The sequence below is a fragment of the Diaphorina citri genome, unplaced genomic scaffold (genome assembly GCF_000475195.1).
Source record: "Diaphorina citri unplaced genomic scaffold, Diaci psyllid genome assembly version 1.1 scaffold123, whole genome shotgun sequence".
Taxonomy (NCBI): domain Eukaryota; kingdom Metazoa; phylum Arthropoda; class Insecta; order Hemiptera; family Psyllidae; genus Diaphorina; species Diaphorina citri.
Window position 1 is genome coordinate 108,835 of NW_007377560.1, and position 16,350 is coordinate 125,184.

The 16,350-nt window shown below is 38.4% G+C and overlaps 2 protein-coding genes across 2 annotated transcripts in view; one reads left to right on the forward strand and one right to left on the reverse strand.

Annotated features, from left to right (window-relative positions):
• LOC103524851 (phospholipase A1-like) overlaps positions 1 to 8,420 on the reverse strand; it is a 28,420-nt gene extending 20,000 nt beyond the window's left edge. The window contains exon 1 of the mRNA XM_008489890.3: positions 7,984 to 8,420. Coding sequence (XP_008488112.1) covers positions 7,984 to 8,077 — 94 coding nt within the window. The 5' untranslated portion in view covers positions 8,078 to 8,420. The remainder of the gene's footprint in view (positions 1 to 7,983) is intronic.
• LOC103524849 (CCHC-type zinc finger protein CG3800-like) lies at positions 5,864 to 6,891 on the forward strand. The gene is made up of 2 exons (XM_026820154.1): positions 5,864 to 6,446; positions 6,625 to 6,891. The coding sequence occupies exons 1-2, from the start codon at positions 5,993 to 5,995 to the stop codon at positions 6,627 to 6,629; spliced, it is 459 nt and encodes a 152-aa protein (XP_026675955.1). The 5' UTR covers positions 5,864 to 5,992; the 3' UTR covers positions 6,630 to 6,891.
• Positions 8,421 to 16,350: the final 7,930 nt, after the last annotated feature.

Genomic DNA, 16,350 nt, shown 5'->3' on the forward strand with positions numbered 1-16,350 from the left:
GGATTTTTTCTTTTTCTTCTACGACTTCTAGATACCGAGATAAATCGATCTAAAATATATCCGTGAATCGTGAAGTTTGACGTCACGGCATACGCTCCCGTAGGCGATGACGTCATAATTCATGACTCCCGCTTCGTTTGTTTGTGCGCAAGCGTTTCTGCGCATTTTGACGTGAAATCTGACGTCACAACTCTTTGAACTTTTTCATTAGAACGGCAATTAAAAATTGAATTTTCGACTTTTTAAGGTTACTTTTTCGGGGTTTTGACTTCAGATTTGGATTTTTCACAACTTTTTATGTAGGAATCGACCTTTTATTAATAATTTTTACCCATTTGCAACTGCTTCATTAGCCTGATCTGTTTAGGATAGAGTTCGCCCCAGGCGGGATTCAAACCCGGGATTAGCCAGCCTGGTTAGCTTAGTTGGTAGTGCGTCTGCCTTGTATGCGCGGGTTCGATTTCCGCCCGGGGCGGATTTTATCCTGATGGGATAATGTTCGTTCTCGGAACGGCTGGCTTTTTCCTATCCTGTCTTCCTTCTCTCTTCGATTTCGGGACGATAAGACCATAGCAGTTACAGTTCCCTCTGTCAAACCTCTTAGAAAAAAAGCAGAGACTTTTCACAAACTTTTGTGGATAACACTCGATGAAAGTAGCTACCTAGCTGCTAGCTACACAATTGTCGTCAGCACGAGGCCGAGTGCATCCCGAACTGCAAGGGCAGAGCCGAAAAATTCCGACTCCTCCGGGAATCGAACCCGGGACTTCCGGCCTAATGGGATACCCACGGAGGTTGCTTTACTTTAGTTAATATTTGAGGGCCGTAATAGTGACCTTGGAAAAATGCGTATAAAGGTAAAACCCGTTATCAAAGAAGGATCAATACCCATATATGCATAAAAGAAGATAGTGGTAAGATCGGCCATTAGAGGTGACAGGAAATGAAAACATTGGGATATTGGGAAGTCAAGGAGTTTAATAACAATGACCAGAGCCACCAGAATCTCCTAATATTTACCTTCGCCGTGGAAATATTAATACTGAAATGTTTGCTATGCAAGACATTCATGTAATTTATCATTATAGGAACATACTACACTACATACCTATAGTATCTACTTAGCTATCTCTGAGGTAGTTGACACTGTGGGCAGTGTTCATATATACCTACCTACATAGCTACATACACAGGTAGGTACCATGAAAATATACTGAAAAACAGGAAAGACCACCTGTAGAGGTTCATATTACCTACCTATTTATTTTTGATAGGACCTATTCGTACTTACCTATTCGTATTTTATGATATCCATCGAAAGAAATCACTCCATCATGCGAAGCGCTGAAAACCACTCAACAGCGGAATACACACTATTCCACTCTCCTAACAATGGAAATGAATTACAGAGATATCCTGAAAACTCGATAGAAAACCCAGGAACTGCACCACCTCAAAGAAAAACAGTGGAAGTACCCCAACCTCAAAAGGATGGCATTACACAACAATTAATCAGCCGAATCACACAACTGGAGGATAAAATTAGTTCCGCCCTTAAGAAAGTTGAAAATCTGAATCAAAAGCCTGAAAATAAAGAAGAAAAAGTTATAAACAAACAACCGGACATTCTTATACTGGGTGATCAACATGCTAGAAATATAAAAACCACCACGGACACAGATCTGTCTAAATTGGTGAAGCGTGCCAATTCAAACCATCATGATTCATCACTTTTTCAGTCAAAAATCAGCTGATCATTTATCAAGCATCTCTCATCTCCTCATTCATTCCTGATAGATGAATAGATTAATTGTTATTAATGATATTGATGATGGTATCTCATTCATTGAATTGTTCACAGGTTAGAGTGCTGCTAATGAGTAATGAGTTAGTTCGTTAAGTGTCATCTTACATACAAGCTACTTGAGTGTGCCTACACCTATTCTTTGCCACCAGACTGCTAGGCGCCAGATGATGTGATGATGAATAGACAATTGTATGTCCAATGTCTATTGTATTACAATAATTATAATAATAATAATGTTATCATCATAGTATCATAGACTTTATACACTATCACTTTAAGAGGTCTGTATCAGTGCTGCCAGATTGATCCTCCCGAATTACCGTACACTGCTAGAAAATTTGAAAACTGCTAGAAATATCGTACATTTTTACTTCTTCTGGCAGTTTTGCCAGACTGATCAACTGAGATTTTGCTGAAATAATTAATAATTTTGCTGAAAATACCGTACTTTACCGTATGCCACTTTTGTAAAGTCGTACATTTTTGCATAGTACCGTACATTTACAGCAAATTACCGTACATTATCGTATAAAATTTATTACCGTACACATTATCGTACCAAAGCTCGAATACCGTACAAATACGGTAATTACCGTACATCTGGCAACACTGGTCTGTATCATTTTCATAGGTTTGGGTTTTTAGGCGGCATCGCGAGACTACTCTTCCAAAGTGCGGCAGGCTTTAAAATTTGAAAGTCCAGACAACGCGACGCGACATAACGTTAATAGAACCTTATGGTCTGGAATTGAACTTTTCGTCTATACTCGTATACAGGTAATATGTCTACTTACTGTCTATTGTCTGCTACAGACTAGTCGAATTTCGATCCAACTTTTCACTTTATGATTGTATGTCCAATGTCTATTGTATTACAATAATAATAATATTATCATCACAGTATCATAGACTTTATACATTATCACTTTAAGAGGCCTGTACCATTTTCATAGGTTTGGATTTTTAGGCGGCATTGCGAGACCACTCTTCTAATGTGCGGCAGGCTTAAAATTTGAAAGTCCAGACAACGCGACGTAACGTTAGAACCTTATGGTCTGGAATTCATCTTTTCGTCTATACTCGTATACAGGTAATATGTCTACTTACTGTCTATTGTCTGCTACAGACTAGTCGAATTTCGATCCAACTTTTCAACCTTCACAAATCCGTTCCAACACACGTTAGATGCGTTCTGCCAACACTTGTAGCTCTATTTATGCATTTTGCATCCTTAATGTGAATTTTATGTTCGTGTAACTTCAGGTCTTCTGCCACTGAGGGATGATAGGGTATTGATTTGATTTATGTATTCTTTATGTTATGTCTTGTATTGATTGATTTATGTATTTATTCTTTGATGTGTTATGCTTTTGGCATGTCACAATTTTATCAAAGAGCATTACAATTGCTAATGTATTTTGATTTATGTGTTTCTTGAGCTTGTGAAATGTTCAATATAGTTGATCACCGCCAATTAATTCCGAGGAAGTTGCATAAATTTGACTTTCAAAATATTTGTAAGTCTGCTCGTATGACCGTATGTAATAGAATTGGTATGACTGGTAAACAAGTGAAGACTTCAGCGACCCCGCTTTGGGGGAAACTCGCGTCGGGAATGCTTAATAACAGCGCAGGAGGTTATTTTACTCTGGAATTTCAGTATCCGGAGTCATCAGTAGAAAATAAAACGTTTTCAACCAACAAGTCCAACAAGCAGGGCTTCTGAACTGATCGATTGTGATAAGAATAGCTGAATAGTTCGATAACGTATGCTAACATGAAGAATGTGAATTATTAAATAGTCTACAAAGACGGCTATACCATCATCAGATGTCAAGAACCTGCCAAAGATGGCAGGCCGTCTAAAATATTGAATGAGTAATGAGATAATTTCTTTATTTTCGTTCTGTCTGAACAAGAAGAAACGTACCATATGATATACTTCAGAATTTCAGATAGTACCTACCTGCTATAGCTTCCGAAGAATCTGAAATCTCATGTTAGTATGTTAGTTGATTGATTCCATACATACTACCGATATTACTAGTGAAATGGACATTACATTTAGGAGATGCCTAATAACTACAATAAGATTTATTCAAGAGTTGCCGATTCCCGGCGGAGTCGCGAAGTCCTTTTGGTTTCCTACAATGCCTAGGTACTTGAATTTCGGCGTGCACTCAATATACCTACATAGATATTTCAGGAAAATCTGACGCTTACGTATTTCCTTTGGAAATGATTCTGTGGATCACTTTGTATATGTTTGTAATAATTAATGACTAACCCAAATGGTTGGGCAGTATGATTGTCCTCACAAAACAAATGATTGTTTCTCTTTACAAGTTGAATTATCCTGTTCCTTTTGCGTACGAATACGAGCAACAAACATATTCCGGTTTTTAATCGGATTGATTTAAGTTCCGGCTTTCAACCGTACTAATTACTCCTATAAAAGCAGAAGAAAACCGAAAGAAGAGTCCGGATAAAAACCAGATGATGCGATCAGGCTCTTACACTTTGCATCGGTTGATAAGGTCACACACCGGTTGAATACGTTCACACACCGGTTGACTACGTTTACACCAAATAAACCATGAAATGCTATATTGGAACTTTCGCTTTCATCTGGAGCTTTGGCACGTGGTCTGCTGATGTCAAGTTGGACTTGTAAACTTTCACGATTTGCTCGGGTGATCCATTGCCGGGTACTATCCTACATATGTAATTATCTAAATACTTCTACATACCTATGTAATTATGCATGTACCTACCTATAATGTCCTGTAATCTAATATTTAATGTAAGTTACAGTGTAAGTAGAGATGTGGGTAAATAATGTATGCAATACCTACTGTCTCTTTTACTATAAATTGTATCAGTTCATTGAGTAGGTAACAGGGCAACACCTTCTCATGCAGGTACTGAGTACTACAGACTGCAGGTAGGTAACCTATGAACTTATGTACTCGTATTGTAGGTGTAAGCACAAATAGGTGTCTAGATATTTATGTGTAGGTAGGTACATACAGTCATGTGTGTGATACGTACAATGTGAGTGAGGTTGGTAGTTCATAGGGGCAACAGACAAACGGGCTATAACTGCTATAAGAAATAGGACACAAGAGATGAGATGTTTGTAGGTAGGTACGACTATCTTCAACTATTTTGTTGGTGTATTACCAATTTGAACGAACAAATCAAAGTCCAAGTTTTAATGACGACGTCGACGGTTGCATATTAAATGCATATTAAAGACATAGGTATTTATGAACAAATGTTTGCTCTTAAGTTCGTGCTAAGCATAGTCTCAAGGTATTTGATTGGTCAATTTTGACTTGAGACTGATCTAAGAACGATCATTCTTGTATTTATGAACAAAATGTTTGCTCTTAAGTTCGTGCTAAGCATAGTCTCAAGGTATTTGATTGGTCAATTTTGACTTGAGACTGATCTAAGAACGATCATTCTTGTTCATAAATATGTCTGTATTATCTGTCTAATTGTTTGTTCCGGGATAGCTGTCGATTATTATTTATCGAACGGTTTGTTCGATTTTGATGAATGGCAAAACATTCTAGACACGAAGGTAATTCAGGTATCTCAAGGAAATTTCCGATATTAGACCTGAGGTATTGTGTATCTTAGATAATTTATTGAAGTAGGCAGTTGTTTATTCCTCTGGAAATTAAAACAATAGGACCATAAGCTAACTTACTACCTGTCCATTTTATCTACCACAATAATAGTTATAACCGCCAATATTTATCTTAATGGAAATGACAAACGTTCCTGTGGTTAAAACATTATTAAGCTCGGTCGCATGTGATTTGTGTGGTTAGTTTCGTTAAACCGTTTCACACCTAGCTCCGTGAGCAGTACAAATTGACAGACGATAGGTAACAGTAGGGACGACGTTTTATCTGGACGAGGAATGAGAATTTTTGGTGGAATAGGTCTAGTGCTTGGGAGCGTTAAACACCAGTAGTGCCTTTACGAGGTACGCACGTTAATTTGAATTGTGTAAAGCCGGCCTAGGCATATTTCATTGAATTTTCTTGTCCCGGATTTCAGCCAGCTTCAAAATTTCCCAAGCAAATCGTTTTACTTGCCAGTCCGTCTCTCTGTTCTCATTTCTATCAAGTGTTGTGGAGATTAGGTTTGCTGTTTGTACCCCGCGTCGAGATGAGTTCTACATCCACCATCCAATGTTACAACTGTTTCGATTTCGGTCACTACCAGTACAGTTGTCCTCAGAAGTCCAGTGCAGACGCCCGGGGGGACAAGGTGGGCATTGTGTGTTACAAGTGCAACAACTACGGACACTTTGCACGAGAGTGCGCCACTGAGAGTGTTACCTGTTACAACTGCTCGGGGCAAGGTCACGTGGCTAAGGATTGTACAGTCAAGTCCTCCATCATCTGCTACAACTGTAACAGTTCCGGCCACTTTGCGCGCAACTGCCCCAATGATTCATCCAAGAGATGTTACGCATGTCATCAGGCAGGACATATGGCAAAGGAATGTCCAGGACAGACGGCGGGGAAATCACCAGAGCCTGTGGTAGATATGAGTTTGACATGCTATGTGTGTGGACATCAGGGACATCTGAGCTATGACTGTAAACTGGTGCAGAAATCTTAAGATGTCCTCTCTGTTCTATTATATGTTGGGGGAATGCAAGTTCAAGTAGCGAGTCAATCCCCACAAGCATCACTACATGACGGACACATCTAGATGCTAGAAAGCAGAGGGTACTGGATAGATGTGCATTGTCAACTCTGTGTCAAATGTAATAATGTAGCTGGTACAGAAATCTTAGGATGTCCTCTCTGTTCTATTATATGTTGGGGGAATGCAAGTTCAAGTAGCGAGTCAATCCCCACAAGCATTACTACATGACGGACACATCTAGATGCTAGAAAGCAGAGGGTACTGGATAGTGCATTGTCAACTCTGTGTCAAATGTATTATGAAGAAAGCCTCCACTTCCTTGTATGTCGTGTGTTAATTTGCCGTTTGGGAGGGTCTGAACGGACCAAAGAAGATTTGCAGAACATTCCTTGAGTTCACCAATTTTCAGACCAGCCAACTACATGACGGACACATCTAGATGCTAGAAAGCAGAGGGTACTGGATAGATGTGCATTGTCAACTCTGTGTCAAATGTAATAATGTATTATGAAGAAAGCCTCCTTGTATGTTGTGTGTTAATTTGCCGTTTGGGAGGGTCTGAACGGACCAAAGAAGATTTGCAGAACATTCCTTGAGTTCACCAATTTTCAGACCAGCCCAAGAAGTAACCTATGAAAATGGGATGTCTTTTCTGTAAAACTTAGTGAGAACTTTGTTAATTGATGAGTATTGATGATTGAGAAAAGTTGGGGTTTTACAAATTTTAAACCGGTTGGTTGGTACCTACATGATTATCATTATGATCGTCTGCGATGCTTTGGTGTTTTTGACTATTGTTCGGATGTGATCTCCATCACTGGCGTAAGTAGATAGTACGTCTACTACTAGATAAATTATATCTTTGTTTTATTCCCATTCACTTTCTGCTCTGTATGTTTATGAATGGTGTTTTTGACTATTGTTCGGATGTGATCTCCACCACTGGCGTAAGTAGATAGTACGTCTACTACTAGATAAATTATATCTTTGTTTTATTCCCATTCACTTTCTGCTCTGTATGTTTATGACTTTCAATAAAACCTTGCTGTGATTCTTAAGCTTCATTTCTGCTCTTTTTATTTCTTAGATAGATTTAAGTTTCTTTACATTTTTTGTACTCAGGAATATTTTCCCCCTTTATTAAGTTTGTACGCCAGCTTAGTTAGCTTGGAAGTTAGTGCGTCTACTTTGTAAGCGCTAGGTCACGGGTTCGATTCCTGCCTGGAGCGGATTTTATCCTGAACGGATAAGGTTCGTTCTCGGAACGGCTGACTTTCTCCTATCTTGTCTTCGTTCTTTCTTCGATTTCGGGTTTCGGGACGATAGGACCTTAGCAGTTACCTACAGTTCCCCCTATCAAACATTGAAAAAAAAAACATGGAACTCGGTTCGTTTGTATTACATTGGATCTTGGATCCCTTAAAATTTGGACTTTCGTGTTTGAAATTTGAACTGACAGAAATAAAAAGATAAGATCAAAGATAATGAAATAGGTGACTTACCGGTCAGGTAGAGAAGTAAAGTCCATAATAATGGTAACGTGATAATGAGGCGAGGTAGATTGAGTAGATTTTTGAACATAGGTATCCATAGCATAGTTTTGTAGTTAAGTTAAAATAAATTATGAACAATATTCAAAAGAATCAACGAAATATGAGAAATATCATGGAAATATCACAAGCGCGGAGGTAAATTCGGTACACTTTGGGCGATTTTGGTGAATAATTTTTGGTGCACAGTGTTGAATGGTAACGTGTTTGGTGATTCACTTTGACAGGGCGTCATTACTTGGCCTAGGGAAAACTCATTTGTCCGATTTTGAATTAAATTTAGAAACACGGAGATGAGAGTTGTGGATTTTAAATCGCATTCTATGATTCTATTTATCTCGAAGAACACAACATGGTTTATGGAATAGGAAGTTAGGAACCTATTTAGAGTTTTGGAAAATTGGTAAGGTACCTAGCTAATACTTCTAATTTTATTTATCACCTGCTGGAAAATGTTATGAGTTATGAAAATGGGAATTAAAATCAGTTTATCCGTTAAATAAATCGATAAAAAAAGGAATAAGATAAAATTAGATTTTTTACGAAAAAAAGCTCAGTTTTAGCGGATAATTTGGGAAGATATGAAAAATACTAACACTTTCTTTCACTTTGATATCACGAAAATTTTCTTTAAAAAAATAAATAAAGGCACTCGGCAAATAAAATTCTCTTCGCGGACGTTCCACACAGGATCTCGTTGTTACCTCCTTGTTAGATCGATCTGTTTATGCATTTTGCATCCTTAATGTGAATTTTATGTTCATGTAACTTCAGGTCTTCTGCCACTGAGGGATGAGGGTATTGATTTGATTTATGTATTCTTTATGTTATGTCTTGTATTGATTGATTTATGTATTAATTCTTTGTTATGCTTTTGGCATGTCACAGTTTTATCAAAGAGCATTACAATTGCTAATGTATTTTGATTTATGTGTTTCTTGAACTTGTGAAATGTTCAATATAGTTGATCACCGCCAATTAATTCCGAGGAAGTTGCATAAATTTGACTTTCAAGTTTCAAAATAATTGTAAGTCTGCTCGTATGTAATAGAATTGGTATGACTGGTAAACAAGTGAAGACTTCAGCGACCCTGCTATTGGGAAACAAGCCTTTTAGACTGTCAGGAAATGCTTAATATGCGCCTCCGGAATTCCTTAATAACAGCGCAGCGTAGGAGGTAAGAGATTATTTTACTCTGGAATTTCAGTTTCCGGAGTCATCAGTAGAAAATAAAACGGTTTCAACCAACAAGTCCAACAACCAGGGCTTCTGAACTGATCGATTGTGATAAGAATAGCTGAATAGTTCGATAATGTATGCTAACATGAAAAATGTAAATTAATAAATCGTCTACGAAGACGGCTATACCATCATCAGATGTCAAGAACCTGCCAAAGATGGCAGGCCGTCTAAAATATTGAATGAGTAATGAGATAATTTCTTTATTTTCGTTCTGTCTGAACAAGAAGAAACGTACCATATGAATCTTATGATATATGTATACTTCAGATAGTGCCTGCTATAGCTTCTGAAGAATCTGAAGTCTCATGTTAGTATGTTAGTTGATTGATTCCATACATACTACCGATATTACTAGTGAAATGGACATTACATTTAGGAGATGCCTAATAACTACAATAAGATTTATTCAAGAAGTTGCCGATTCCCGGCGGAGTCGCGAAGTCCTTTTGGTTTCCTACAATGCCTAATACTTGTATTTCGGGGTGCACTCAGTCTTGTGAGGACAATATTGAGTAGCTGCTACTCATGTCGACTCAATAGGTAGGTACTTCAGAAAAAATTGACTATAGGTAGGTACGAATATCGATTGCAAAAGATCGATCTGTAAACACTGGAACAGAGAACACCAAATACTAACTGACCACTCAACTGAAACCGATCTGTTTGGTTTGCTGATAACCAAAACCAGGACTGATAAGATGGAATTATTGTTATTATTGTCTTAGGACGGCGAAGGAACTAAGGATATACCTGTTTGAAGAGAAATGAAATGAACAGGTAGTCAAGGAAGGAATTTTCTTCCTCCATGAATATTTAACTCTGTGGACTGTACTGTGGTTAGAGCGGAATTTGATTCATTAAAAACTGGTATTTATTATTTTATTGTAGCTGTGTATGTAGGTAGATATTAATAAGATAAAAACTTTTGGTGTTTGTCATTTTGCAGCCGGTTTTGTGGCGAAGTTTGTGGTCTCACAATTCAAGAGTTGTCTATGTTGTATTGATGATGTGATTACAGAAATATCCAGGTACGTAATTAATAATTTTCATTGCATAGATTGTTAAGAGAATGATGATCTCTCTCCGCTCGGTTGAGACTGCCCGGTTTAGACTTCATATTGAATTTTTTCATAGACTAATCGACCTAAATATTAAAGGATAAAGGAAGAAAAACGAAATTTAGTTGTCTTACCAACTATAGGTTCTTACCAACTACCCTACCAGGTATGAGCATTTATCAAATTAAAAAATAATTGTTTACTTCTGACTCCGAGTTGAAACTAAAAGTTAGTGTATTTCTTATTTTGAAATAGAAAGTTCGTTTTTACTTTTTTCTACCAAAATTAGAGAGTTTTAGTTCGGGAGTAAAAATGACACATCCACCAATATTGAGTAAAACAATGTAAACATAGGTAGTTTGGTCTATTGTCCTTTCACTTTACACTCCTTTGTAATTTTAAGATCCCGAACCAGAAAAGTAAAATGAACGTGAAATGTCATTTGGCAGCTCATAACTACTTTGCTGAATCTTCAAACCGGTTTTCAAACGTTTTTAATCGATTGACATTCTGCTGGAATTAATGTATCAACTTATAGATTGCAAAAAATTCTGTGGGTCACTTTGTAGGTATCTTTGTAATGACTGTAATGGTAATGAGCTAATGAGTAACCCAAATGGTTGGGCGGTATGATTGCCCTTACTAAACAAATGATTGTTTCTCTTTACAAAATGAATTATCCTGTTTCTTTTGGGGTGTAATATGAACAACGAACATGTTCCGGTTTTCATTTTGGGTACAAACATTCAGGTTTTTAACCGGATTTATTCAAGTTCGGGGTTTTAAGTTTTAACCGTACTAATTACTCCCATAAAAGCAGAAGAAAACTGGAAGAACAGTCCGGAAAAAACCGGATGATGTGAACAGGACATCGGTTGAATACGTTCACACACCGGTTGACTACGTTTACACCAAATAAATCATGAAATGCTATATTGGAACTTTCGCTTTCATCTGGAGCTTTGGCACGTGGTCTGCTGATGTCAAGTTGGACTTGTAAACTTTCACGATTTGCTCGGGTGGTCAGGTTGCCATTGCCGGGTACCATCCTACATATGTAATTATCTAAATACTTCTACATATACCTATGTAATTATTCATGTACCTATAATGTCCTGTAATCTAATATTTTAATCTAAGTTACAGTGTAAGTATAGAGATATGGGTAGGTAAATAATGTATGCAATATCTACTGTCTCTTTTACTATAAATTGTATCAGTTCATTGAGTAGGTAAGAGGGCAACACCTTCTCATGCAGGTACTGAGTACTATATACAGACTGCAGGTAACCTATAAAGTTATGTAGGTGCGCGTGTTGTAGGTGTAAGCACAAATAGGTGTCTAGATATTTATGTAGTTGTAGTGTTGTAGTTACATACAGTCATGTGTGTGATACGTACAATGTGAGTGAGTTTGGTAGTTCATAGGGGCAACAGGCAAACGGGCTATAAGAAATAGGACACAAGAGATGAGATGTTTGTAGGTACGACTATCTTCAACTATTTTGTTGGTGTATTACCAATTTGAACGAACAAATCGAAGTCCAAGATTTAATGACGACGTCGATGGTTGCATATTAAATGCATATTATAGACATTAAGTCTGTATTTGTCTAATTGTTTGTTCCGGGATAGCTGTCGATTATTATTTATCGAACGGTTTGTTCAATTTTGATGAATGGCAAAACATTCTAGACACGAAGGTAAGTCAGGTATCTCAAGGAAATTTCCGATATTAGGCCTGAGGTATTGTGTATCTTAGATAATTTATTGAAGTAGGCAGTTGATTATTCCTCTAGAAATTAAAACAATAGGACCATAAGCTAACTTACTACCTGTCCATTTTATCTACCACAATAATAGTTATAACCGCCAATATTTATCTTAATGGGAATGACAAACGTTCCTGTGGTTAAAACATTATTAAGCTCGGTCGCATGTGATTTGTGTGGTTAGTTTCGTTAAACCGTTTCACACCTAGCTCCGTGAGCAGTACAAATTGACAGACGATAACAGTAGGGACGACGTTTTATCTGGACGAGGAATGAGAATTTTTGGTGGAATAGGTCTAGTGCTTGGGAGCGTTAAACACCAGTAGTGCCTTTACGAGGTACGCACGTTAATTTGAATTGTGTAAAGCCGGCCTAGGCATATTTCATTGAATTTTCTTGTCCCGGATTTCAGCCAGCTTCAAAATTTCCCAAGCAAATCGTTTTACTTGCCAGTCCGTCTCTCTGTTCTCATTTCTATCAAGTGTTGTGGAGATTAGGTTTGCTGTTTGTACCCCGCGTCGAGATGAGTTCTACATCCACCATCCAATGTTACAACTGTTTCGATTTCGGTCACTACCAGTACAGTTGTCCTCAGAAGTCCAGTGTAGTGTCCCGAAAGCGAAGAAAGAAGGAGAAGACAAGATAGGAGAAAGCCAGCCGTTCCGAGAACGAACCTTATCTGTTTAGGATAAAGTTCACCCCGGGCGGGAATCGAACCCGCGACCTAGCACTTACTAGGCTGCCGGCTGGTGTTAATGCACGAGCTATTCTGGGATCACCATATTAGAAATGCTCTTGAAACCTTGTCGGTCGCACTACTGCAGCGATTCCGCGATTCCCAACAAATTAAACGAAGGAAATTAAACAAAGCTCGTGTCTTCTATCATGCAAGTTTAATAAGTAGGTAGGTACCTCAGTAGGTATCCGACACAAGTAAATAGACAGATTTGGTTTTAAGAAAGAAAGAAAGAAAGAAAGAAAAAGAACTAGGAAACTTCCTTTCAATTTAAACAATATTTAGCTAGACGTGAAATGCTAGAACCTATTGTTTTAATAACAATGTTAAACTTAACCCCGTGTCTACAGGTTCATATTGACATGATTGTTGACTCCTGAGTATGCTTGAAGACTGTCCGGGCACCCGCCCAGAGCGTGAACATCTGAACAACGCCAACGAAATGCATTTCAACATGAGCCTAAAGTCCTGGAAATGCATCAAAGATTGGAAAACTCGCTGTGGAACAACTACGTACTAGGTATTTTATTGATCATAAAACAAAGAAATGAAGGTAAACAATATCATCATTATTGCGTTGACATTATGCATTATAGATTATATTGATAAAGTACAATTTTAATAAAATGACAAACGTTCCTGTGGTTAAAACATTATTAAGCTCGGTCGCATGTGATTTGTGTGGTTAGTTTCGTTAACCGTTTCACACCTAGCTCCGTGAGCAGTACAAATTGACAGACGATAGGTAACAGTAGGGACGACGTTTTATCTGGACGAGGAATGAGAATTTTTGGTGGAATAGCTCTAGTGCTTGGGAGCGTTAAACACCAGTAGTGCCTTTGCGAGGTACGCACGTTAATTTGATTGTGTAAAGCCGGCCTAGGCATATTTCATTGAATTTCCTTGTCCCGGATTTCAGCCAGCTTCAAAATTTCCCAAGCAAATCGTTTTACTTGCCAGTCCATCTCTCTCTTCTCATTTCTATCAAGTGTTGTGGAGATTAGGTTTGCTGTTTGTACTCCGTGTCGAGATGAGTTCTACATCCACCATCCAATGTTACAACTGTTTCGATTTCGGTCACTACCAGTACAGTTGTCCTCAGAAGTCCAGTGCAGACGCCCGGGGGGACAAGGTGGGCATTGTGTGTTACAAGTGCAACAACTACGGACACTTTGCACGAGAGTGCGCCACTGAGAGTCCAACCTAGTTATAGCTTGGAAGTTAGTGCGTCTACTTTGTAAGCGCTAGTTCACGGGGTCGATTCCTGCCTGGAGCGGATTTTATCCTGAACGGATAAGGTTCGTTCTCGGAACGGCTGGCTTTCTCCGATCCTGTCTTCCTTCTTTCTTCGATTTCGGGTTTCGGGACGATAGGACCTTAGCAGTTACCTACAGTTCCCCCTATCAAACCATAAAAAAACTTAGTACCTATTGGATCCCTGAAAACTGGACTTTGGTGTTTGGCCTTTGGGGCTGAGTGAAATAATAAGATAACGAAATAGGTGACTTACCGGTCAGGTAGAGAAGTAAAGTCCATAATAATGGTAACGTGATAATGAGGCGAGGTAGAGTGAGTAGATTTTTGAACATAGGTATCCATAGCATAGTTTTGTAGTTAAGTTAAAATAAATTATGAACAATATTCAAAAGAATCAACGAAGATTCCGCGATTCCCAACAAATTAAACGAAGGAAACAAAGCTCGTGTCTTCTATCATGCAAGTTTAATAAGTAGGTAGGTACCTCAGTAGGTATCTGACTCAAGTAAGTAGACAGATTTGGTTTTAAGAAAGAAAGAAAAAGAACTAGGAAACTTCCTTTCAATTTAAACAATATTTAGCTAGACGTGAAACGCTAGAACCTATTGTTTTAATGAAATTTGTTTTAATAAGAATGTTAAACTTAACCCCGTGTCTACAGGTTCATGTTGACATGATTGTTGACTCCTGAGTATGCTTGAAGACTGTCCGGGCACCCGCCCAGAGCCTGAACATCTGAACAACGCCAACGAAATGCATTTCAACATGAGCCTAAAGTCCTGGAGATGCATCAAAGATTGGAAAACTCGCTGTGAAACAACTACGTACTAGGTATTTTGTTGATCATAAAAACAAAGAAATGAAGGTAAACAATATCATCATTATTGCGTTGACATTATGCATTATAGATTATATTGATAAAGTACAATTTTAATAACACTTTGTACTTTTGTCCTCTCAGATGACTCAGATCCCCAGTTCATTGATCTTGCTCATATTCTTCCTCTGATCTAATATTCGTTTCCATTTCCACAGACCAACTTGGGTAGAACGCAGAACCAACTGGATTACCGGTAAAAAGTACCTACCTTTGCGTGATAATGCAGGATCTTTTTCCAACAACCACGGAATTCTGATAAAGTATAATTTCAATAAAATAACACTTTGTACTTTTGTCCTCTCAGATGACTCAGATCCCCAGTTCATTGATCTTGCTCATATTCTTCCTCTGATCTAATATACGTTTCCATTTCCACAGACCAAACCTGGGTAGAACGCAGAACCATCTGGATTACCGGTAAAAAGTACCTTTGCGTGACAATGCAGGATCTTTTTCCAAACTCAACCTGGTTGTTGTGTTGTAGCAGCAGGGGTCTCCTCAATATGCATCCCCAGCTCCGTCCGTCTCATCAATGAGGAGTGAGGAGTTGTAGGAATATTACCACCTCCCTGGGATGGTTGTCTCCGTCGCTCAGCTATCGTCGTCTCTCGATAAGATCTCAGCTCAACCTGGTCATCTCTATGGATTAACCTTCGGACCTAGCCATCTGCTGATTCAATACATAGGGTAGTTACTAACCGGCTGGATTTCCACACCAAGCTGACAGCTCACATTTTGGTAACTTCTTTTTCCTTTTACACTTCTACAAGTGGATCTCAGCTCAACTTGGTCATCTCTATGGATTAACCTTCGGACCTAGCCATCTGCTTATTCAATACGTAGGGTAGTTACTAACCGGCTGGATTTCCACACCAAGCTGACAGCTCACATTTTGGTAACTTCTTTTTCCTTTTACACTTCTACAAGTAGCTGAAGTATTGCTCGAGTTTCCTCAGGATATCCCAGGAATAAGAATGGCCAGGATGAAGGTCCAGGGATTTCTTCACTATATTGTAACTGTCCTGTAGATCTCCTGCCTGGAAGAAGATGGGAAGAAATATCATACAAATTCATGTACGTTAGTAGCATTCTTTCCTCGTTTCTTCCCCAAGAGGTTTGATAGAGGGAACTGTAACTTATCCTTCTGAAATCGAGGAGGAAAGCAGAACAGGATAGAAGAAAGTCAGTCGTTATAAGAACGAACCTTATCAGCTCAGGATTAAGTTCGTGCCGGACGGATATGTGGCGATCCCACGACCTAGTGTTTACAAGGGAGACGCCTTACACCTTCTAAGCTAACTAGGCTGACTTCCTGTAGATCTCCTGCCTGGAAGAAAATGAGAAGAAATATCATACAGATTCATGTACGTCAG

Bases quoted from the DNA above. Each gene is read 5' to 3' on its own strand.
- LOC103524849 (XM_026820154.1), top strand. From the start codon at position 5,993: ATGAGTTCTACATCCACCATCCAATGTTACAACTGTTTCGATTTCGGT.